The sequence below is a fragment of the Protomyctophum parallelum genome (genome assembly GCF_964188405.1).
Source record: "Protomyctophum parallelum genome assembly, chromosome: 18".
NCBI lineage: Eukaryota > Metazoa > Chordata > Actinopteri > Myctophiformes > Myctophidae > Protomyctophum > Protomyctophum parallelum.
The window spans coordinates 11488754-11515201 of NC_139716.1; the positions used below are offsets into that span (position 1 = coordinate 11488754).

The 26448-nt window shown below is 42.6% G+C and overlaps 1 protein-coding gene across 1 annotated transcript in view; it reads left to right on the forward strand.

Moving 5' to 3' along the window:
• LOC310875769 (neural cell adhesion molecule 2-like) overlaps window positions 1-19795 on the forward strand; it is a 116702-nt gene extending 96907 nt beyond the window's left edge. Inside the window, exons 15-16 of the mRNA XM_083789114.1 lie at window positions 13966-14173; window positions 19680-19795. Of these exons, the coding sequence (XP_083645240.1) occupies window positions 13966-14173; window positions 19680-19794 (323 nt within the window). The 3' untranslated portion in view covers window position 19795. The remainder of the gene's footprint in view (window positions 1-13965; window positions 14174-19679) is intronic.
• The last annotated feature ends 6653 nt before the right edge of the window (window positions 19796-26448 follow it).

Genomic DNA, 26448 nt, shown 5'->3' on the forward strand with positions numbered 1-26448 from the left:
TCATAGCCGTGATCGTTCAACATTTTAGTTGACGCTGTGTTACAAACGACTCACATTCACACCACAGGAGAACAACAGCACATCAATCGGCCATCACCTCTCTTTTGTAAGACCATTTTAATACCTAACGAAAAAAGTCATCAAACTATACTATAAAATCTGGTCAAACTATAGAGGCTATACAAGCTTCCATGTCCCCTCCAGCCCCCCGTGTCCTCCTAACCCTATTAAAATATATCCTCTAAAGAATATCTACAGGCGTGTACCAGTGGCTTGTACTACATTGTTGTTTTCGGTGAGGATATTTAGTGAAGAGAGACCGCAGGAAAGGGCTTACAATACAGCCTTGAGGGATTCCGTTCAACAATAGGGATTAACTGGTTAATGTGTTCATCAACTTCATAGTCATTTGAATCGTTTTATCTGCCGCTGGGAAGCTTTATTTAAATATGCAAAGTAGCTAAAGCTGTCGTGTAATTGTAGCGGAGTAAAAATTCAATATTTGCCTAGCTGACATGAAGTGAATTAGAAGTACAATATAAAGAATTGATGGAGTATAATTAGAAGTACATTACAGAACTATCCGAATATGAAAAAGGAAGTCTTTAGAAATAAAGACAGGGCAAGACTGACAGTATCGCTCAAAAGGAAATCACTTTTAAATGCAAGGGGGAAAAAAAACTGACAGCTTTTATACTTTTATGAAAGAAAACACAATGAAAATGGTTACTATGAACCCAGCAAAGACCGAATTATGTCCTTGGATGAGCATCACAACTGTGTGTGTGTGTGTGTGTGTGTGTGTGTGTGTGTGTGTGTGTGTGTGTGTGTGTGTGTGTGTGTGTGTGTGTGTGTGTGTGTGTGTGTGTGTGTGTGTGTGTGTGTGTGTGTGTGTGTGTGTGTGTGTGTGTGTGTGTTTCTGCTGCAGTCTCTGACTGCTAGACAATAAGGCCACCTGCTGGCCGAAAGTGGAACCACACCCATTGTATCTCATCACCAGTCAGTGAGTGAGCGCTATAGAGCGTCACAGTCCCGCCCCCTACCAGGGCCCAGGAAATGATTCCCCATTCATTTTCCCCATAGACATTTCAAAAAGTATTTATTTAACCCATTCTGACCTGAGATCAGATTCATACGAGGTTTCCACTGGACACACACTGGTCTGATGAACCCATTCTGACCTGAGATCAGATTCAAAAAAATGTCAGTCGTTATTCGATTTTTCAAAAAATAGCAGACCTACAAGCTCGTATCGCGCCACTCAGTGGCGCGATATGAGCTTGTAGATCTGCTATTTTTCAATAGATAAAGCATAACATGATGCTGACACCAAAATGGGTGCCCGGTCAGAATGGGTTAAAGACCTTTTAAGCGTCGAAGCCAACTCGAGTTGTTAGAAATCATGACAACAAACACCATTTTTCGGGCCGAACAAAGAATTAGAAAGAAAAAGAAAACGGCAGGATACAACACTTTTTTCTTGTTTTTCTTTTTTGTAATTACTTGTTTGGTCCAAAATATTGTGTTTGTTGTCATGATTTGTCACGACTCGAGTTGGCTTTGTACAACGCTTAAAAGGTCTTTAAATAAATACATTTTGAAATGTCTATGGGGAAAAAGGGCATTGGGAATTATTTCCTGGGCCTGGCGTCGTCATGAAAGGGGGCGGTACTGTGATGCTCTATAGTGCACTAAAAATAGCCGATCTACAAGTTGACAACACGTCATATTTGCGTCCAAGCATAAACCGGGCTTAACTCGTTAAAACCGAGACAGAATCTTTGTCATTTTTAGATTGTAGCTATTAAGAGCACATTGGTTGGCTATTCAAAAATAGCAGATAGTACAAGCTCATAGCTTGTCACTTTGTGCAGCACTATGAGCTTGTAGATCTGTAGGTAAATTGTAGATTATTGAAAAATCATGAAAATGTGTGCAAATCTTTTTTTTTACTTACATCAGGGGGGGTCCCTGGAACAAAATAGTTTGAATTGTATTTACACTTTAAATACATAGAATTTTGGTGGCGTCCTTGACTTGAACATTTTTGAGAACCACTTACAGTATATAGCAAAAGGATACAGCAAAAATAATACAGAAAACTGTTATGATTGAGAAGACATTTGGGTTAATAGTTCCACAGGCACCACGCCAAATGATCGTCTCTTTTTCTCAAAACGCTGTGCTGGGGGAATTGGCATCAGCGTGCCGTCCCCATAATATGTGGCGCCATGCCGATGTCAATTCAAAACACAGCGGGAATGCCGTTTCTGGCTGGCCCTTAGACGCTTGCACACTGCTCTGCTCCGGCTTCTTTCTTTCTTTATTTTTGGAACAAAATGACAACCAACACCAGTGCCTGAAAAGCCCCAGGACGAGCCTATACAATGAATAATGATCGTTCGTCCCGTAGCTTTGACCTCGATTGTCGTGAAATGTTTCGAGAAGATTGTAGTGTCCCTCGCCTGGCGTGCGAAGGATCTGTCGAGCCGATGTTGGACATGTCGGCTTGCCTAACGCTGTATTAATGAGCGCAGCAGCACTGACTGTATTGTCACAGTGATGGGAAAGTAACAAAGTACATTTATTCAAGTACTGGTACTTGGGTACAATTTTGAGGTGCTTATTACTTTACAGAAGTATTTCCAATTTCCATTACTTTTACTTCTACTCCACTACATCTCAGAGGCTAATATTAAGTACTTTTACACCACTACAATTATTTGAAAACTGTAGTTACTGTGTAGATTTCGATTAGGCCTATTATTACAAAACGTACAAGCTGAATTGGTATTCAGCCCTATATGCCGTATACATTATGTCCATTTGAAAATAGCCGATCTACAAGCTCACCACGCGTCGCGACGCGACGCATTTTTAGATTGTAGATCTCTATTTTCAAATACTTTTTTTTTTTTTAATGACAGATGGACTCACTATACAATAACAGACCTCTTGTCTAATCAAATGCTCAGACCACCTGCTCATATCGATCTGCGCTGATTGATTTTGTGTCACGGGCAACATGGCAGCCATGTAAACAAATACACCCATGGTGCTTTAATGCAAATAGAATGCAGTCAGAGACTAAACTGTGGCTGTATATGGACGAGCAGGTAAATTGTTAGAAACAGCACAGCATTACAGCATTGTTTGCCTCCCTGACAACAGTGCAAATGAAAAGCAGGAGGTAATGAGGAAGAAATACGTGTATTTGAGGCCGCGCACGCAGAGCCTGCACAGTCTAAAATCAATGTGAACTCTCCAATTATGTCCTGAATATGAACCTCATGCTGGCAGAAGCAGGCGTGGACTGGCCACAGCCCACAGGACGTACCAGGCATATATTATGGTGTTGGCATCATATTATGCTTTAGCTATTGAAAAATAGCAGATCTACAAGCTCATATCGCGCCACCGAGTGGCGCGATACGAGCTTGTAGGTCTGACATTTTTAGAATCTGATCTCAGGTCAGAATGGGTTAATCAGACCAGTGTGTGTCCAGTTGAAACCTCGTATGAATCTGATCTCAGGTCAGAATGGGTTAAGGGCTTGTATTTCAAGTATTTGTATGGGCCGAAAGGTCACTAGAGTATCTGCTCGCTCGTTGCGGTGGGCAACCGACAGGCCCAATTCCGCAAAAATGTTCGGGCCGAATTCTTGTCTCCGTCCTCCAGCCCTAGGCAGAAGACTCCATTGTGCCAAAGTGCCAAACTCAGTGGTGGAAAGTAAGAGAGGGTCTGCAGTTTAGCTTGCAACTAGGGGTTCGATCACGTGCGACCGCGATCATGTCATTTTCAAATGACCAGAATCGGATCGGGAGCACACACACACACACACACACACACACACACACACACACACACACACACACACACACAAAAATAAATTGATCAGGACATCCTTGTATCAATATTATATCCATATCATGATATTAGACTGGATATTTACTGTGATTTGGGATATTGTACTATTGCGATATGGCATAAGTACTGTATTCTATAAAATATATTAATATCGGATCTGGAAAAATCGGTATACTCAAAATCAAATGATCGGAATCAGATCAGGGGCCAAAAGAAATGTGATCTGAACATCCCTACTTGCAACCCCATTGATGATGTCACTGGTTCGCAAGGATTCTGAAGCAAATAGACCGAAATAAGATGATTCATGAAGATGGGTTGAAAATGCGCAAATTAAGTATTTTATTTTCAAGGCAATGTAATTATGCTCAAGTATAAATGTGACAGTGCAACTGTTACTTGTAGTAAAGTATTATTTCACCAAGAGTATACATTGACTCAGTGGCGGCCTTATATATGTTTCAATCGTTTCAATTGAAACGGGCCTCGAGTTTGTAATTGTTCCCACTTCCCAGTGTGTGCACTCACTGCACTAGCAGCGCTGACAGTTGCGATTGCATCATTGTATAGCCAATGCTGCCTTCCAGTTATACCTTCAAGTAAAAAAATGTTTAATCAAGCAAGCTGCTTTTGTGTATTTTCTACTTGGCTGTGTGTATGCTGTTCATGCTTTGAAGTCCGATAATACACACTGACAAAAAAAAAGGAAAAAATAGTTTTTATTTTATTTTTATTAATTATTAAAATTATGACTTCTTAAGGCCGCCCCTGCATTGACTCACTTTTCCACCATCGCGCTCCGAAAATAGCCAATCTATTCACAACGTGAACACAGAATTCACAGGATGTCACGGCGCGACACGTTGTGAGCTTTTTGGCACACGGCTATGAGTGTGAATCAGGCATTTCAATGTCATTATTGCCCACCACCAATTAACCCATTCTGACCTGAGATCAGATTCATACGAGGTTTCCACCGGACACACACTGGTCTGATGAACCCATTCTGACCTGAGATCAGATTCTAAAAAATGTCAGTCGTTCTTCGATTTTTTCAAAAATAGCAGACCTACAAGCTCGTATCGCGCCACTCGGTGGCGCGATACGAGCTTGTAGATCTGCTATTTTTAAATAGCTAAAGCATAACATGATGCTGACACCAAAATGGGTGCCCGGTCAGAATGGGTTAAAATATACTTTACACAAAAACACTAGACTAAATCTAAAACATTTCAGATGACTAAAATGTGACTACAACTAAACTTTTATTCGAAGGACTATATACACTAAAACTAAATAGAAATTTGCTGTCAAAATCAACACTGTGCCAATAAGGGCTATATATGCACTAATTCAGTTGTCTCGGTAGCTTATAGGTATTTTAGAAGTGCGTTGGAGGACAGGTGAAAGGATTAGTTTATTTTTGCAATTATCTCTACAATGCAGAGTTTTGTATCTTGTCATTTTGTCAAACAAGGATTCTAAGTTGCTTGTGTGTGTGTGTGTGTGTGTGTGTGTGTGTGTGTGTGTGTGTGTGCGCGTGTGCGTGCGTGCGTGTGTGTGTGTGCGTGTGCGTGCGTGTGTGTGTGTGTGTGTGTGTGTTTTAACTACCATTATTTAAGCTATAGCTGTCACTTTGCAAAGGGGTAGTTGCCAGGCTTTTCAAACAAAAAATGTGTGGAAATGAAACCTGTGAAATGGTTCCCTGGGCTAGTTTGACAGATCTGTACCAAACGCACACCGTGCACTTCCTGCGCGTGGAGATAAGCTACTTTTATTTAGTTTTTAGCTTAAAGGCCTAACAGACAGTCTGTTGTATAAGCCAACAAGCCAACACATACTGTCGACCGCTTTCTTTTGTACAGTCATCGCGCAGAGATTAGCCTCGGCAACCAGGGGGCAGAAAACGGCGCTCTTCACGGCAATATCTAGCATATCCCAAGGCAGGGGATGACAAGGGAAAGAACACAAAAGAACGGACTCGTGTCCTCTGGAAGAACGTCCCCGTCAAGTTAACTTAGGGGGAACTAGGGCTGCTACTATCCAATATTTCTATAGTGATTTTGCTGTCAATTTCCCTTCAGTAAAGTTCACAAAATATATTTTTATACCTTATAAATTAATGACTGATTATTTTATGAAATGATTAACTATTGTTAATAATAATAATCGGTTAAATCAATTAGCTGTTATACACCCATGCAGTTTGGTTACGATCTCTCAGGGTCCTGACTGAGATGAGAGATCACATCGTTCTAGCCATAGACATAAAAAGGTACTTGGGACTTGTCCGAATCTAGGGTGCGCTCTATTTGCACTCTGGTCATTTGTGTCCGGGAAGAGATGTGCTTGGTGGTGCTAGAAGTCACTTTGAGTGGCAGCATAGCCATGTACTGTATGCCTCCGCCATACTGGATTTCAATATAGTGGCCTCTATAAGATTACATGTCGCTCCAATGAGGTATTGTTGTGTTGGAGGTATCTGCACTAGGTTAATATATATATGGTTCTATTCAGAGACAGATCTGTACCGTGTCACTGGTATAAGCAGGTCTCTGAATTGTCCACAGTAGTAGTATTCTAAGTTTGGAGAACTCAAGAGTAAGGTACCAGGTTAGGCTACCTGGAAAAGATGTGTTGCTTTCCACCACTGGAGAAGGATGCAAGGAGTCATGGTGGACGAAGGTGGAATTCAAATAGCCTTACCTGGGCTCATCTCCAAAGTTACAGGAACTGCGGAGGAGAGGTGGAGTAGAGTAGAGAGAGTGCAGGCAGGGTGGAACGGATAGATGGAACGTGTCAGGAGTTATTTGTGACGGAAAGGGAAGATGCAGAAGACAATAATAGTGAGATCAGTCACGCAGTAGCCTGGGGCTTGGAATAGGCAAGACGCTGACAAAGACAGGAGGCAGAGCCGGTGGCATTATGCTATAAGAATGCCATTAGGGACAAGCAGGGACAGGATCAGTGTTGATTTCCCCCGATTAAAACTATGACGAAGAATGTTCGTTGAATACCTTTTCTCACCGATGAGAACTAATTAAACAGTTTCCGTGCCGGGAATGGATTACTCCAGGTTACTGTCGCTGCCGACCCCGCTAATCCCGCCTTTTGTTTTATGTGTTTAATCCGCTGTATTGTAATAAATAAAAAGAAAATCCGTCTTCGTCGCGGAGAAAGAGACTAGATGCATTCGCTTTGATGACGAAACCGGAAATCGTCACATGCTGTGGGCTGCTAGGGCTTCTGGGAAATTGAGGCCAATGGAAATGCATAGGGTGCAACGCCTCATTGAGACGAGTCTTGTGTGCGTCTTCCGGGTGCACCAAGATGGTGGATGATACGCTCGGATCATAACAAACCACGGGAGCTTTTTTTGCTGGATTTTCGCGGATTAAAAGCCCAAATAATTCAGCGTATGCTCTAAAGGTAATACAACAATCTCGGCAGTGAAGGGTGAAGAATGCGGGTTAAGCGTGAAAAACAGTCAAACTGTTAAAAACTATTACAAAAACTAAGCTATGATGACTAAACTAAGACTAAATACTACATTGGAGGGTCGGCCCGGTTTAGTTGGTTCTGGGCACAGCTCAAGAGAGCATGCGGTTGAGATGGGTTGGACGACTCGTGCAGAGGAGGCAGGGATGAGCATTTAGACATAGGAGATACGCTGTTTTCAAAGGGCAGAAATGTATGGCTGAAGTGGTTTAACTGACCTGAGATCAGATTCATACGAGGTTTCCGCCGGACACACACTGGTCTGATGAACCCATTCTGACCCGAGATCAGATTCTAAAAATGACAGTCGTTCTTCGATTTTTCAAAAATGGCAGACCTACAAGCTCGTATCGCGCCACTCGGTGGCGCGATATGAGCTTGTAGATCTGCTATTTTTCAATAGCTAAAGCATAACATGATGCCGACACCAAAATGGGTGCCCGGTCAGAATGGGTCAATGTATGTTTTGGAATAATAATCCAAATCTACAAAGTAACCATACCAGTAAAAAACTAAATTTGTTAAATAAATGTAGTGGAGTAAAAGTACAATAATACTGAGATGTAGAAGTAAAAGTATAGCCTACTGGAGAAAGTACAGTATACAAGTATACAAATACCTCAAAACTGTACTTAAGTACAGTACTTGAGTAAACTTTCCACCACTGGAGAAGATGTATAGACCAAAGGGGAGGTTTGTGGATGCAGTGAGAGAGATCCAAGAAGGAGTTCCAAGGGGTCCCCCAGCTAAATGATAGTTACGAGACAAATGGACTCTCAGAGCTAAATTAACATTGATTTTACAATATAAATTGGGGTCGCAGAGACGGGGGTCCCTGGCATATCTCTTCAAACGGGGTGTCTGTGGGCTGAAGTGTCAATTTGGGGGTCCTGGACATGAAGAAGTTTGGGAACCACCCGTCGTAGCTCATGTGTATAGCTGGCGGCTCGCCCCCCACCCCCCTGCAGAGGGTATAGAAGGTTCATTGTTCCGAAATTACTATCCCTATCTCTAAACCCTAACCTAAACATAACCGCAAGCACGGGAGCAGTGCATGTTCACCAACCTTAATGCATTCTATACGGGAACCCATTTTGGTGTCGGCATCATGTTATGCTTTAGCTTATTGAAAAATAGCAGACCTACAAGCTCATATCGCGCCACCGAGTGGCGCGATACGAGCTTGTAGGTCTGCTATTTTTGAAAAATCGAAGAACGACTGACATTTTTAGAATCTGATCTCAGGTCAGAATGGGTTCATCAGACCAGTGTGTGTCCGGCGGAAACCTCGTATGAATCTGATCTCAGGTCAGAATGGGTTAATGCATGTTCGGATAACGGGACTTTCGGATCTGTGTGGGCACTAGTTCCCCTGCAGGGCTATCCTGTATTCACACAAAGATGTAAGGCTAAAACAGACAAAGGGAGAGAGGTGTGTGTGTTTGTAATTTCCTCACCTCCTGCAGTGCGTTACCACAGAGACATTTATGCCGCCGTGGCGGCACAGAGAGTGTTATTGCCTCTGTCATTACCGCAGCGGATAAATTGCCTGTGTGAGGTTGTGTGTGTGTGTGCGCTGCTTCTCAAACGGGAGAGAAAACGAGGCACCGGGCTAACGGTGAGCTTAAGGCGGTTCACTTTGATTGGCTGTCCTTTCTTGTTAGCGGTAGCGGGCGGAGTTGTGTTGCATCATGGGAGATGGGGTGGGGGGGGGGGGGGGGTGCAGCGGGGGTGCAGTGGAGGGGGAGAGAGAGAAAGAGAGAGAGAGAACAAGGTTTTTGCTTATGTGTTTGTTTGAAGAGGAGTATAACCGCCGAGAGCTGTTCAGCTAATAAGGCAATAAAGAATAGAGAGCTACGTAAAGAACTGTAGCACTAGCAGGTAATAAACAATATAACTGTATGGAACGATTACTCACTCATTCATTACTGTTTCCCTTTCTTTTGTTAACTCCCTCTCCCCCTTCCTCTCTCTGTCTCTCTCTCTCTGTCTCTCTCTCTCTCTCTCTCCCCTTCTCTCTCTCTCCCCCTCTCCCTCCACCCTTCTCTCTCCCTTTCTCTCTCGCCCCCTCCCTCGCCCCCTCACCCCCTCTCCCTCCCTCTCCCTTTCTCCTCACAACACTTGGGACAAAGTATAAAGTAGGGTATTATAAAACCTAAAAAAAACATGAAATGTGGAGATCAAATGGTGTTCAAACTTCAGGGTGGGCAGGACGCACATTTGGGGCCCCCTAGACCCTGTCCCCTGGCTGTACCACATTATGTTTACCTCCCAAAACACCAAAGTGTAATAGTGAAACTGGTCATGTAAGCATGTTTCCTTTCAGATGAATGCATATTGACCCTTTCTCTTGAGCATCCAGCAAGAAAACAGATTTTTGTTGATCCTCCATTTGCCCATTTCACCATTAGCCTTCAGTTCCTCCCCTCGTCCTCCCCTCGCCTCCCCTCCTAACAGCTCCTCTGCTTTGTGTGAGAGTATAAGTGTCATTGATTGAAACGTTGCCCATGGCGAGGTTTCAATTAGCTCTTCCTTTCCTCTGGTCCTCATGGAAAAGAGACGCTTTTCGTCTGACATCCTCTAAAACCCATTTGTGGGTCACGGACCAATTTGTATACAATTTCGGAATACAGATTTTTTTGGTTTAAATAAAATATTTAAAATAATTGTATCCATTTTAACAAGCAAATCTATGAAATCCCATGAGTAAAAAAAGAAAAAGTTAATAATTAAGAAGTAGTGAAACTAGTTTACAAGCTTGCAACGCAGCACATATGGTATGCGTTATTTTTGTGTGAGCCGCACAATAATGTAATCAAAGCTCTTTGTGAGATGTCCAGAGAGGCTCTTAACCCATTTAGGCCTGACATCGAAATAAAAAAAGCCTTCTAAATCCTGACAGTTTTCTGAAATACCTATGTTTCTAGGCCTATATCACTCAATATTTCATGTCAAGGACCCCAAAAATGATCTGTAATTGGCCACCGACCCCCATCTGAAAATATGTTGTTCCAGGGACCTCTCCAGAAGCAAAGATTTGAGTTAAAAACGTTCGTTCTGAAAAAATATATTCCAAATTTGAGGCACATTTTCACGATTTTTCAAAAATAGCAGATCTACAAGCTCATATCGCGCCACCGAGTGGCGCGATATGAGCTTGTAGATCTGCTATTTTTCAATAGCTAAATTATAACATCATGTTTAAAACACCAAAAGGGGTGCCTGCCCAAAATGGGTTAATGGTAAATTATGGCAGCAAATCCAAATGAATGCTTTTTTATCTCTTCCCATTAACCATCTGCACTCATTTGTTTCCATTGTACAAACTATCAAAAAGCAATGCAATGGAAAAATCGATGGGTACATACATTGGTCATCTCTGTGACATCAGTGATTCTGTGATTCTCAACCAGTGGTCCGGGGGGTCCTTGAAGGCATTTCCCCATGTTAATTAAGAACCGCGCTGCATTACCGTGTTTTCATTTCTTCGTCGTGTTCAGGAGTCAGCCCCCCCTGGCAAAGCTGAGTTGCTTGTTTGCGAGATCATTTTGGCCTGGCCAAGATAATAAAACACAGAGGTAAAAAGCTTTGCAGATTAAACTAGCAGCCATTTAATGAAATCACAAAATCAATCCAAAGTGCACAGTGCAAGTAAAATATATTGATACAAATATATTTTTAAGTAAACTAAATAACATTTACTTTTAACCAAATACATACAGCAAGAACATTATTCTTAATAAAATATTTAAATCTATTTAAAGTTGTCATTTTTTTATTAAAACTAATTAAAACTTTAATGTTACATGTTGGCATAATGTTCTTTGTTTGTTTGTCACAGCATAGCAAACCCTAACCTCTACCTAAGTGTAATATTGCTCGCACTAAGAGCTTGTAAATGGTAATGGTGCATTTATATAGTGCCTTTATCAAAGGCACTTTACATTACATTACATTCACCCATTCATATACCAGTGGCGGAGGAAACCATGCAAGGCACCAACCTGCACATCAGGAGCAATAAGGCGTTCAGAGTCTTGATCAATGACACTTCGACACTAACTTGTAGCTTGTAGATGACAAAGCAAACATTTTTAACTTGTACGGCCAAGTACTCGACGTGAACGTTTTTTTTAAGATGGGGAACCACTGATATGGATTCATAAATGTTTCGATTTAGAAGACATTTGTAGAATCGGCCTCAAGTCTTAAGGAAGTTGAAGTCTGACCGAGGTCTAACTTCTACTCGAATCTCATCAGAGTTTCGCTCTGCTGCTTCAAGCACTTCCTCTTCTCATACCAACAGATTTAATGACGATGTTTACTTCTGGAGCTCGGCCAGAAGAACGTCCGCCCACTCCTCTTCGGAAATTAAATGCTCAATTATCGAGCGCTCAGGAAATATTCCCCTCCTTGCGGGTCGTTAGCGGCTCTGTTGTCCCACAAAGCATTAGCACCGCTAACTTTACCGATCAATGAGTGCCCTGCATGCGGTCATCATCAGATTGAGCGGCGAGCCACCTCAGATCTAATCGAGCGCAGTCAATGGGTGCTCAGGCTGTAATGAGCTGATATTGTCACCGAGGTTCTGCATATGAATGGCTCCCAGTTCAGTATGTTGGACGACTAGCATTAGCAAGAACACTGAATAGGCTAATGCTATTTATGGCTGTGTGCGCACGCGTGCGTGCGTGCGTTTGAGTGTGTGCACGTGCGTATAGCCTAATACCGTCTTATACTGTGTGAATGATGCCCAAAAGGCCTTAGTTGGAAAACTAAGACCATATAATTCAGCCATGTTACATCAGAGACCTTGGCTAGGTCTTCTGGCCAACTCTGAGCTGGGAAAGGCTGCTTTCAGCAAATTTTTACAAGTACTTAAACTGAGCATCAATATTTTCCATTTTAGGAACATACTTAATAATCATGCATGTATGTATGTAACTGTTTTAACTGATTGCTGTCAAAACATGTAGCTGTTTTGTTCTTAACTTATTGTTTTTCTTTGTTCTTGTGTTCTTGTGTTTCTCGGCATCATTGTAATTGAGGGTCTCCCTCAATGATCTATCAGAGAATTTAAATTCTCTTGACTAAAGAAGAAAGAAAGAGCTCACTTTTATTTCATCTATTTATTTTTTCTCAGCTTGATTACTGCGATGCACTTTTTTCTGGACTGCCTTTTAATATTTTTATTGGTTTAAAAAAAGAATCACGGGCCCAGGCCGTAGCGTAACGGTCTGGGCACCGGACTGGTAATCCAGTCGCAGTGTGCCGCGGGTTCGACTCCCGGACCCGACACGGCCTTTACTGCATGTCATCCCCCCATCTCTCTCCCGTTTCCTGTCAGCCTACTGTCTGTCCCTTCAAAAATCAATAAAAGGCGTAAGCCGCAAAAAAATATAAGAAAAAAAAAAAAAAAAAAAAAGAATCACGTACAGTTACATACTTTACAAACCTTTATAAAAGACATACTTTCAGTATACATCCAGTTCATCTACGGTCTACGCATTCTACGCCATCATCCACACCATACCATACAAAGATCACACCCGTGGGAAGTGAGTGGTGCAACTCCGTGTGGGGGTCCCCGGGGGGTCCCCGGGAAGTTCCAGACCCACAGGAACGAGGCCAGGGTGCCGGCCCAGTTTCAGCGAGCCTCCCCGCGTCCGAAACGGTCGAGAAATGACAGTTACCGTTACAGTTAACTGTACTGCACTGTACCAACAGCACAAATCATATATACTGTACAGTTAATATGTGTGTGTGTGTGTCACAGTGTGTGTGTTAGGCTGAGCAACAGTGACAATTGGTTGTGAAAACCAACAAAATGCTCAGACAGACTCAGCCAGGAACAGACCCAGGGACCCACATAGCTGTCTATAGGAGTTGGTTGCACCACTCAAAAAATAAGGATTTTGTCAACACGAAGCTAATTTGGCTCCACAGGCAGGAAAAGGACGGGCGAGTAATGGACGAGGTGAGTGAAGGTAGTAGCGTGGATTCTCTGTGGCCCGTTGGGCCGGCACGGCTCAGACAGAGTGGCATTACTGTTGTTTAATGCAGCCGGCTCCCAGGATTCTATTAAAGAGATTGATGGCAAGCCCTCTGTCACAGACCAGGATGTGCAGTCTCTCGCATTATCTCTCTCTCTCTCTCTCTCTCTCTCTCCACACACAAAAGTGTGTTTCTATAGAACAATAGTGTAGGCCTACACACTCATATACATAGGACTGTGTTGCACGTGCTTGTAGGTCTGCTGTTTTCGTCACTCTCATCATGCAACGCATACATTAGGGGTGATTAGGCATTATACTAGGGTAGCTTTTCACCAAAATGAAGGGTTACACTCTGACCATGTCTGAAGGTTCAACTCAAATTCGGCAGACACATGAACTGCATGGTTTCAGTTATAGTTGCTCTGATACACATTAGTCTGCGGTCGTGAAACAATATCGATCCACTCTGCCAGCTATACAATAAAATACCGTCTTCCCTTTGCATTCACTGTTGGGGCAAAAAAATGAAATAATAAGAATAAGAATGATAATACTGTGTTTTCTGTCTTTTTCTGTGCCCGTCCGTGTGTTTCCCCTGTCTCAGCAGAGTCTCTGTTCAGCGGCCTGGGTCTGGGGGTGGTGGTGGGGCTGAGCGTGGGCGCCGTGCTGCTGCTCCTGGTGCTGGTGGACGTCAGCTGCTTCTTCCTGCGCCAGTGCGGTCTCCTGATGTGCATCGCACGCACGCTGCGCAGCAAGAAGACCAGCACCAGCGGCAAGGGCAAGGAGATGGAGGAGGGCAAGGCAGCCTACCTGTGAGTGTATATATATATTATTCTGCCTGTGCCTGTCATAGGGAAGATTCATACTACCTATAGAGCACCGAAGTCCTGACGTAACTCGCTCATCCCGACGATTCCCCTGGTTCGCGGAAGTAGTTTCTCTATGGAGAATAACATGGGGTGATCTTAATATCGTCTACTATAAGCGTTGTGGTCCAAAAATAAACAAGCTGTCTCTGCGTTATTGTCAGGGAGGTGTCTCTGTATCGTTTGCAACAGTCAGTCACTCATATATGATACAGTCTGCTTCTAGCGAAAATCTAACTAATTCAGTAGCAGTAACAATATAGCGTTTTCTCTCAGTCAGTTGATTCTTCATATCCATATGAGTGAAGCGGCCGGGATGACATGTTTATTTTTCAAACACAGTTCTTATATGAAGCAATCTAAAAATCCTCCTATGGCGATTTCAATGCAACTAAACAAATACATGAACCTGGGGACTGACGCCCTCTACTGAAAGTGACGTCAGACTTCGGTGCTCTATTTAAGAGCCGAATAAAAGTGGGTTCGGCTCTGTAGAGCCTACAATGTGACGTCATTTGAGGTTCGGGGGGGGGGGGGGGGGGGGGGGGCTGGTACCGTCCTAAAGTCGGCTCTTCAGCGCTACAGAACATTTCTGATGAGCCGAAATCATTTCGGCACTACAGCCGAAACGGCTGTAAAATAGGAGTATGAATCGGCCCATACACACGTGACGACGGTTCATTCAGGATGTGGTCTGCGGCATTTTGAAATGGGGCTATAAACAGTCAGTTGAAACCAATGGGAACCGGTGCAGAATTCCTATTTGTTTTTGTGGTTGGTTTCATTAAACTGTTGTTTTTCATCGACTTTTCAGTTTTTGAAGGTCAGCTGACTACTTTGAAGGAGCTCGTGCCAAGCGCGTTGGCTCGGTATAAACAAGGGTAGGCGCCCCGAAATACACGTATGTGTTGCTCTTCTCTCCGGTTCCTTTTCGTGCCCCGCGCTTTTATCACTTATGTTGCTGCTGTTTTTACAGTTCCCGACACTGAGATGAGATATACTTTATTGCCCCACGAGGGGAAATTTGTCTTGGGCAAAAGTGCAGTAGTACATCAACGTTTTTTTAAACAGACAGACAATACACAATAGACAATACACAATAGCAGCACTATACACTACAATAACACCACGGTGTCGCTGTAGGACGAAGAAGAATCATAAAATGTAGGTTCCCGTTACTTCCGTAATGCAATTCCAATGGTCTTTGGTCCGTAAACATTGGGCCACGCCCCAGAATACCCGTTTGTGTGTCTCAAAGGATACACCTAGCTCTGCAGGTTTCAGTTTTCTCATTCTGTACAAAAGCGTCAATGTGAGTTGTGAAGTGTGGGAGTAAGAATGCAAGATATGTTAAACGCAACAATGGAAGTGGAACCACCTTGGAGTGGAAACCTTTGAAAACGCTACGCCTGGCGTCCATGCATAAAATAGGAAGGAATCCGCAAAACGCCGATGCAAACAAATGCCAAGTCTGTTCGTTCCCCGCCACAATCGGACTGCTGCTCTTAACCCATTCTGACCGGGCACCCATTTTGGTGTCGGCATCATGTTATGCTTTAGCTATTGAAAAATAGCAGATCTACAAGCTCATATCGTGCCACCGAGTGGCGCGATACGAGCTTGTAGGTCTGCTATTTTTGAAAAATTGAAGAACGACTGACATTTTTAGAATCTGATCTCAGGTCAGAATGGGTTAATCAGACCAGTGTGTGTCCAGTGGAAACCTCATATGAATCTGATCTCAGGTCAGAATGGGTTAGAAAGTGCCATAATAATAGGGCCATAATTTCTAATCATTGTGTTTGTGTCCATCTCTACACAAGTATTATTATTATTATCTACGTACGACAAGCTGACAGATATAGGCCTGGAGGCGGAGACTTGTCTGTCCGTGTGTGCACAGTTACTTAATCATGCTGGACTGGTCGGTGTCAGACATTGCATGCAAACTCCCAGTAAGCAAAGGAAGACACTCCGTATAGCCTCATTTGTGGCGCTACACCACTTTTGACCTATTCAGTATTTAAGTCCGACGTCATTTTGTAGTGCTACGTTACGTCCGGGTCCAAGTGGCACCAGCTACCGTCCGCATCCCATTGTAAATAGAATATCTAAACGCGTGAATCTTTTTAAATTGACGTTATATTTCAGAAAGGAAGCCATAGAGGGTTAAAATGGGTCTTAATGCTTCCAACTCGAGTAGAATTATTAATGTTTTGTACAAGTGTCCATGACAACAAAAATATATGATGTGGAGACAATAAAGACTATTATTATCATTATTATTGAAGGTGGCAACAGTCCATTTGCTCGGTAAAATATTTCGGGGGATATTTACAATGTGTGCAGGCTTGAGTATGTTGAATCTAGTTTGCATTAATGAGGATTTAGTTGACACAATCAAATAAAATGGCGATAGTATTCCATGTGGGGCAGACGGCCTGTCACAGCCAGATTTTGGAGAGCAGCGCAGCTTTGTTGTTGCGAGGAAAGCGGTAAAATGAGACTTTCGTGGTTGTTTTCGTCTCAGATTTAGTCCGGCGGAGCGTCACAGTATAACTCCATGGGGACACAAAAGCGACACAAAAGTAGGACCCGGAAGTATCTCAGGAGGGGGCGCTCACGTCACAGCTAAAATACTGAATAGCTCTTGAACCTGCAGAGATCGATTGTGAGATCGTACATTCAATGTAGGCCAACCCCCATTTCCATCTAGGTAAGAATTACACTGAGATGTAATGCGGAAAGAGATTGCTTTAGTTTGTCTATTATATTTTGTCATTAGTTTTGCCTGGTTGATTTATTTTCTTTACCTATTTTTGTTTAAATTAATCAATTAATTAATGAGTGTGTCATTTGTTTTTGTATGTACTTTGTCACATATTAATTCATACTTTTTTTTTTTGTCATTTAGGATAATTGTTGTTTTTGTCTTTGGCATGTGTGTGAATTGTATAGTAATGTATTCTATGGGTTCTTTAATTGTTTTGCTTGTACGTTTTTTTTAATTGCCCTTTTTTTTTTTAAACAGTCACTGCAGTGATTAATGGGGATCTAAAATAAAGAGCACTAGTACATTTTCTGCCATTTAGCATTTTCTTCAAAACACACTTTCTTTCTACTGCTGCTTCAGATTTTGACTGACTTGTGACATGACCCTTTCATGGCCTGCCAGAGTTCTAGTTCGTCACAATGGTAGACAATATGAACTGGCGGCCCGGCTTGAGCAATATGTCTACTAGACATATTGCTCAAGCCAGGCCGCCAGTTCATACATGTCATAAAGAAACATGTCACTTGTCAAAACTTGAGTTTTTTTCCCCCAAGCAATGGCCTGTGTGAATCTAACATCGCCAGCGTCCAGTGGGTCTTCCTGCAGTGGACAGGCTATCCATCCTCATGTCTTTTCACACTGGTGTTTGATGATGGCCATTTTGATGAAGTTGTACTCCAAAGCTTCTGGAAAGACGCAGAGGAAACTGAGACAGCTTTGGAAAGAGTCATGAATTAAGGAGATGAAAATCTTTGCTTTCTATCTATTGTTGATTTTGTCAACAAAACTAAGATGAAAAATGTTAGTTAACTACTAATGTTCGTTAACTTTTCTTTCACTTAGGAAAACTAATTAAAAACTAAGCTGTGATGACTAAGACTAAATATACTGACAATTTCTTCAACAAATAAAAACTAGACTAAAATGTTATGGAGGGACTAGTTAAGAAGAGATCCAGTAGAAGTAATTTTATGCTATGTTGCATGCTGAAAATACCAGCTCTACAAGCTCACGCTCACGCAAAAAAGGTTTTGAGCACCACTGATATATATAGCAACATATTTTTTTTCAGGAAACTGATTTAGTCTTCTCTTTCATTATTTATATTGTTATTTTCAAGAATGATAAACATGCATTACATTACAAAGACACGTACAAAAAGGAAAATAAAAACAAGACAGAATCAACAACATGCCAGCAAATAGTAATACAGAAAAAGTAACAGTCACGTATACTCCCATCATACAGTTTAACTTATTCTCATACAGTTGTCACACCCTACATATTACTCTTTTACATTTTAAACATTAAAAACCTTGCAATAGCTGACCATGCAGTCTCTAACAAAGTCAGCAAGAGTGCCTCTTAAGGCCCAGGCCGTAGCGTAACGGTCTGGGCACCGGACTGGTAATCCAGTCGCAGTGTGCCGCGGGTTCGACTCCCGGACCCGACACGGCCTTTACTGCATGTCATCCCCCCATCTCTCTCCCGTTTCCTGTCAGCCTACTGTCTGTCCCTTCAAAAATCAATAAAAGGCGTAAGCCGCAAAAAAATATCTTAAAAAAAAAAAAAAAAAGAGTGCCTCTTAATACATATGATAACCTCTCCATTGGCAGAATCGATTTTTTTTCGAATCGACAGTTTTTCACACCATTTTATGTCAGGGGCATCCTCATCTAACCATTTTTGTAAGCTTCTAAGCCGTGCGACGTAGGCCTATAAGGCTATTCGTAAAATGTATCTATACCTTAATTCAGGATCAGAATCTAAGCCCAGTACCAAGTTCATTGGGTTTAAATGTATCCTGAATCCTGATCTCAAAAAGTTTCAAAATCTCCCTTTGAACACTTAACCAATATGTTGTAATTTTTCAGCATGACCACATGTTCCCTTTGTGGCACCAGCACCTCTCTTAAGTTTTTTCAGCGCTGCTTTTACATGTTAAGCACTGCCCAGAATAAGTTGGATCATATTTATATATAGCTGGAGTTACATGTACAGTAACCTGTGAATGATCTTGTATTGTGTCTCAGGAGTTCTGTTAGAACATGTAATTTGTTTTGCATTTTAATGGCATTCTGCCAGATGGCCAGCAGATGGTGCCCCATGCCAGATGTTTTTTTAATAACCTCTCCCAAAAGCTACCAGATGTTTGCACCAGTTCGAACCGGAACTGAAAGTCGGCCAGGGTAACAGTGATATGGGGCCTTGGTATTGGCGCGACCGCTTTTTTAAAATCATAACTAAATCAAATTAAGCTCTAATCAAGCGCTGAATATCAAATTTCTTTCAGATTATGAGCCATAATGCAAAAAAAGACGGCTTGTGTGCGTGCACGGGTGTGCACGTGGGAATTTTGCTACAACATGCTAACGTGATGATAATCAATCGCCGATTAACGTGGATTAAACAAAACTCCTTTCCTGGAGTTTTGTCTACGGCTATGGCAAGCTGGACAGAGTTATGGTAAGCTCGTCTTAACGGGCCTGGCACTTAAGCTGTTTTTAAACAAGATTCTTTTCCACTTTTTATCATCAATTTGGCACCCAAAATCCTCTGCCCAGAATGCCTATATTTGGGGTCTGATTTAGTCTTAATGGGTTTTACGAAAAACCGAAATAAAAAGACTGAACTCCTCTCCATGTCACGTCATGCTGTGTTTCCTTGTTTCTGACACAGGAAGCTACCGCTGAAGGAGGAGAACGGAAAGGAGACCCTGAAGCCGGACATGATGGAGATCAAAGTGCACAGTGACAACAGCATTCACACAAAGGTGGACCACGGCGTCGCATAGGAGGCCCCACGACGCCCCGTATAAACACACGGAACCCACAGAACGTGCAAGCGTAGGCGCACGGACACTGCTTTCCTTCCACTCCATGTTAACGAATGCAGCCGATCTCACCGAAAAGGTCTGCTAAAATAATGATTAGGTACAGTAGGTATAATATACTACTACAGCCTGGCCAGTTCTATGATATGTGATCCGTTACTTAATAAGACAGCTGTCTATATAAGCGCCAGACGGATCTCTTATGAAGTTAACGTGAATGGTATAATACAATTATTTCATTGCATTGTAGTGACTTGTGATTCGAGTCAACTTATGGGCCAGACCAGGACGAGACCGAGTAAATGAAAATTGTGGACTTGAGACCGGACTGGTGTACTACAACACTATATTTAGCCCATTCTGACCTGAGATCAGATTCATACGAGGTTTCCGCCGGACACACACTGGTCTGATGAACCCATTCTGACCTGAGATCAGATTCTAAAAATGTCAGTCGTTCTTCGATTCTTCAAAAATAGCAGACCTACAAGCTCGTATCGCGCCACTCGGTGGCGCGATATGAGCTTGTAGATCTGCTATTTTTCAATAGCTAAAGCATAACATGATGCCGACACCAAAATGGGTGCCCGGTCAGAATGGGTTAGAGGTGACCAGACGTCACAGTTGGGCCAGGGGTTAACGAGAACGTTCACCCAATAAAGCGTGTGTAGTTGTTACGTCCCCACCAAAGAGGTCCAGGTGTTATTTTGTGCAAAAGCACATTATTGTCTTTTTCCCCTATACCATAAGCCCTCAATGGGGGTTGGGTTTTAGTGCTGATTCTTATTTCCATCTAAATAAGTAGTAAAGTGTGCCGCTTGGGATGCTATTTACATCATGAAGAGAGGATATATTTAAAACGAAATTGAGTGGTGGAAATAAGCGAATAGGACTAAAACCCAACGCCCAATTCAATTCAATTCAATTCAATTAGGGCTTATGGTAGGGGAAATAGCCAATAATGCGCTTTTGCACAAAATAACACCTGGACCTCTTTGGTGGGGACGTAACAACTACAAATAAAAGGTAAGAAAGCCTTCTAGTTTGAAATTCTCCTTGAACACGGAGCGGAAGAAAAGCAGCGTCCGTACACCTACGCTTGCGTGTCCTGTGGATTTTATGCGTTCCCCCCCTCCTCCCCAATCCTTGCCACCAAAAGAACACTTGGGAGCTGCCCCCCCCCCACCCCCCACCCATCCCTCCCCGTTTGGTACTAAAACTTGAATGTTTCTGAATAGTTCCTCCCCGAACATAAACCAACAACAGTGCAGTAACATGTGCGGCTTCTACAACTGCTGTATACTGTGTGTATTCTGTATGGTCTCTTAAACATAGCATCTGTGGACGACAGTCACTGGCTGATTGTATATTATTACTTTTGTGGAAGGGGCTTTATTTCATGCTGTTTATTCCAACACATTACCACGCCCGTGACAGCTTGGGGGGGGGGGCGAGGAGGATTCGACCACATGCATCACCCAAGTTTTTACAGCGACAGCATCCCCCTCTGTATCAGATAATGACCCGACGGGGGCTGTCCGTCCTGTCCCATTGCATGCTGACGGATGATTTCATTTGTTTGTTTTATCATTTCACATATTTCTACAGCGGTAAGACATTACATGTAGTGTCTTTCTTTTCTTTCCTTTTTTTTTGTACCACGATTTTTTTTTTAAACCATTTTGTTCACCCAGTGTCAATGTAATCCTGGGCGCTATACACTCCCTCTGCCAACCTGGGGAGAGCAACGGACTGACCACATGCTCCATGAGTCCAAGCCACTTCTTTTCACCTGACAGGGGGGGAGTTTCCCCAGTTGGACGTTGCACGTGGAAGGAACACGTTATTCCAACCAGTTCCTTTCCCCCTCCATCAGGCGCCCCGGCTGGCCAGGGGGAGGCAGTATAGAGACCAGGATTACTGCATGTTTTTTTGACACGGGGAGAGAACATGCAAACTTCACACAGAAAGGCCCTTTTGCCAACCCCACCTAGGGTATGGGCGCTGATGACGCGGAGGAGAGAACACGCCCCCCAGCGTCCCCAACGGGAATCAAACCCAGGACCTTCTAGCTGTGAGGCGACGGCGCTATACGACTGCGCCGCCGTGCCCCCTGTAGGTATTTTCAGTGGACAAACATGAACATTGCAAAGCGACACAACAGGGGGAGTGCCGTCTCGGCAAACGGGCGACGCAACTGGTGCTTTTGCCCCAGCTCGTCACTGCAGTGAGAATAATATGTTGCTTAATACAGTTGACTTTCATCGTTTATGAAGTTCATAACTTTTGTCGTGTACGTGATGAAGTTATACTGCCCCCCCCTCGTCATGGCTCACTCAAAGCCCAACAAACCCTAAGCACTTATCAAACACAACAAGCTTGTATAAAGACGCACTGGTGCCCCCCCTCCCCCCACCTCATAATTGTACTGCTGATTCTGGGGTGCATAAGTTGGTTAGACATACTAACAGTTTGACAGGCATTAGGCCGACAACAACATGGCTCCGCCGACATGATGCGGCGTGTTACAACTAACCCTGTGGCTGGATTAAAACTCACCCGTGGCTCCCGACGTGTGTGGCCGGTTATACAGCTAACCTGTGCCTGGGTTTAAAACAGGTGGCTTGCGCACGTCCAGTTCCTCGCTGGTGCCGGACAAAAGGTGTTTATTAATATTTAAAACACTGACATTTCTTCTGGACACAACGCTTCGGCCGTGAGCGGCCTTCATCAGGTGACACAGTGACATCTGATGAAGGCCGTTTTAAATTATAATAAACACTGTTGGAGCTATAAGGCTGTGTGCGGACTTCTCCTTCTCGGGTTAAAACTTACCCATGGCTTCCGACACGCGTGGCAGTTTAAAACTAACTTCATGTAAGGTTAGGTTTAGGGTTGGGTTTTGTTTGGGTAGGGTGTAGCCTGTCGGACCGTTATTATGTCGGACCAAACACATGCACCCGCTGAATGTTTCCTTTTGTCATAATAATGAAAGAAAATTAGTCTTTTGTTTCCATGCTGCTTTTACCTGAAGTAGCCCGGCTATCCAACTAGCTGTCAGAGAGGGGGAAAACTACAGCAAACAACCGATTTGAAGCTGTTAATTGTAATCTTGACTGAGTTTTAATCTGTGGTGTGCTGTATGTGTTCGGCAATGGACTCGATAAGCAGAGATTAATGTAAAATGTATGATTTCACTCTGTAAATATTTGATAAATATTGCTTTTGTGAAAGGCTGTTTGTCAGATGTCATATTTGATGCTGTGGGAACGCGGCAACATTAACTGTCGTTGTATCATTAAAGCTAAACGTAGCTTTCACTGGTTAATTTGTTTTTCTCTCAGACCTCTAAAAATGAAAGAGGTGGAACTCGTGTTCGGACAAATGGTAAATGTAATGGTGCATTTATATAGCGCTTTTACCCAAAGCACTTAACATATACTGTACATAGATTGTGCATTATACATTCACACACCGATGGTGGAGGAAACCATGCAAGGCTTGGATCGAAAATGTAAAAAAAAGCTATACTATTGTGGAAGGGTTATCAGTGTAAAGGTCCATTTGGTTCTATTTGTATGTTGTACACACTTAGGGCCGATTCATACTCGTACTCATTTTACTGCTGTTTCGGCGCAGTAGTGCCGAAATGATTTCGGCTCGTCAGAAATTTTCAGTAGCACCGAAGAGCCGACTTTAGGACGGTACCCCCCCCCCCCCCCCCCCCCCCAAAACCTCAAATGACGTCACATTGTAGGCTCTACAGCGCCGAACCGACTTTTATTCGGCTCTAAAATAGGAGTATGAATCGGCCCTTAGAGTTACAGATGGGTATAAAACTGTAAGGGTCCATTTGATTCTATCTGTACACACTCAGTTACTGACCCACAAGAGTCCATTTGGTTCCTAACCATCAATAATAATCATTTTGCAATGGGACCCCCTAGGCTGAAACAACTTCAAGGACCCCAGGGGGTCCCCGGATCCTATAGGCTACTTTAACCCATTCTGACCTGAGATCAGATTAAAAAAAATGTCTATTACATCCTGACAGTTTCATTATTAACCCATTCGGACCTGAGATCAGATTAAAAAAATGTCAGTCGTTCTTCGATTTTTCAAAAAATAGCAGACCTACAAGCTCGTATCGCGCCACTCGGTGGCGCGATATGAGCTTGTAGATCTGCTATTTTTCAATAGCTAAAGCATAACATGATGCCAACACCAAAATGGGTGCCCGGTCAGAATGGGTTAAGTACCACTGCCCGGCCTAAGGAACCCTGGACACCAAAGCCACCACTGTCACAGAGCTCTCCAAGACCAACGACACTAACCTCCAGTCAAGTCCTTTAGTCAAGTCTAGTGTGTGATATATGTATATTGTAAGAGTAGCATTGGTTTAATGAAGTGGTTATTTTACCCCAGCATCCCTATTCTGGACATAAATGGTAAATGGTGCATTTATATAGCGCCTTTATCCAAGGCGCTTTACATAGATTGTGCATTACATTCACCCATTCACACACCGATTGCGGCGGAAGCCATGCAAGGCACCAACCAGCACATCGGGAGCAAGTTGGGGTTCAGTGTCTTTGTCCAAGGACACTTCGACATGTAGACAGGAGGAGCCGGGATTCGAACCACCGACCCATGGATCATTGGACGACCTGCTCTACCTCTTGAGCCACAGTCGCCCCACATATAATATATATAATATATAATATAATAATAGACATTCTGTGAAAATAGGCCAACATGGGTCCAACATGGCAGATCTACAGTACAAGCTCACACCATGTGTCTCTTTGCTACGTGTTGTAATTTATGAGCGTGTAGATTAGCTATTTGCGACAAAGAGGTTTGATATGCAAGAGACTGTTAAGTTTAGGCATTACTTTCGAGATATAAGTTTATTATAGGTTAGATAATTAAGCTTATGTTTATGTATTGGGTTAGAGATGGGCCTGGTCTACAAGATTCACTACACCACCATACAGTGACATCATCGTATAGGCAGATTTTGTTTAAAACAATATTTTTTTCTCATTATGGCATTGCACATTCCCCATCGATGATGTCACTGGTACGTGGACGGGTTTCTGAACTGCCCGCAGCCCTGCTATGAGACACAGACCGAGTAGAAGATAATTGTGGCATTTTCTATTCTTCGCATGAACATTAATGAGGACCAATTATATGTAGATGGGTTAAAAAGTGGTCATTTAATAAATATTCAAACAGACAAACACTGAAATAGCAGATTGACGTGAAAGCCCACATGCTTCATGAGGTGACACGTTGTGAGATCATAGATCAGCTATTTCCACGATTTAAACATAAATATGAAAGTATTCAGTGTTCTGTGTTTTGGTAATAATACAATGATTTGGATTATTGGTAAACTACTGCCATTCTATTTGTAGCCTACAAGCCTACATACATATCAATCATGACATTTTCATATCTGATATCTCATACACTTTCAAGTAAATTATGTCAATTTCCAGCATTTGTCGTTTCACAGTAGGTCCAGTAGGTGGTGCTAATGCACCTCTAATGTGGCTCACCAGGGACTATAAAGAACAGAATCCCAGCTGAGAAACAGCAGAAGGAGCTGTTTTATCCTTCCCCCCCCCCCCCTCCAGATACCGGTTGTTCCTAGTTCCCACTGCTACTAATGTTCCTTTTTAGTTGCCATAACATTTGATTCATGGTTTGTTTCATGTCACGGCCGTGTGCTTGCCGTGCTTGCGAGAAGTGCACGGAACTGCTTCTAGTTACTAGAAGAGTGTGTGTTTCTAGGGGGACACATCAGTGTGGTTACACACTGGACCTGAAGCGGAAGAGCTTTGTTTGTCGCCGCCAAGAGGCTCCGTCTTTTGAGCTAATTTAGAACTTCCTGTCTGAGAGCTAGCTAATTTAAGACATCCGGTTGCCTTCAGAATAAAATAAGGTTATTTAATTAATAATTATTACATTACATTATTAGTATTATTATTACATTACAGTTATTGTAAAGACACACATTATGTTTCTGTGTAAAAATAAGTAATTAAATAACATCAAAAAGTTATCTAAATGGATAAATGCTATTCACTGGAGTGAATATTCTATTATATTCTAAAAACGACTTATAAATCCTAAAGCCTTGTCTATACTTCACTGTGCAACGGTCCTATGCTGGACAATAGCAGATATGCAAACTCACAGCACATCTCATTCAAGACACTGAACTTGCAGATCTGCCATTTTTGAACACACTATAAAGTTAACCATTTATCATGCTGCTCTACGTGGCACTGCATTCTGTGACATTAAACCAAATGGCATTTTCCACTCTATGACACTACTGTTCTACATTTTTGTCTAATAAAATAGGCTATTAATTGAATCAATCAAACTGCATTAACTAACAGAGATACTACTAACCAAGCTATCCATGTCAACATGCTCTATAGGAGTCTCAATAACAGGTATAAGTAACGTTTAATGTTTAGTAATTTTAATGTAGCAGAAGAGGCCATTCATTGAACAGAGTTTTGCACAATTTTAACATCCCAGATCGATTGAAATATGAATCTACTGTGCTGTGCTACACCATGATATATTAAGAGT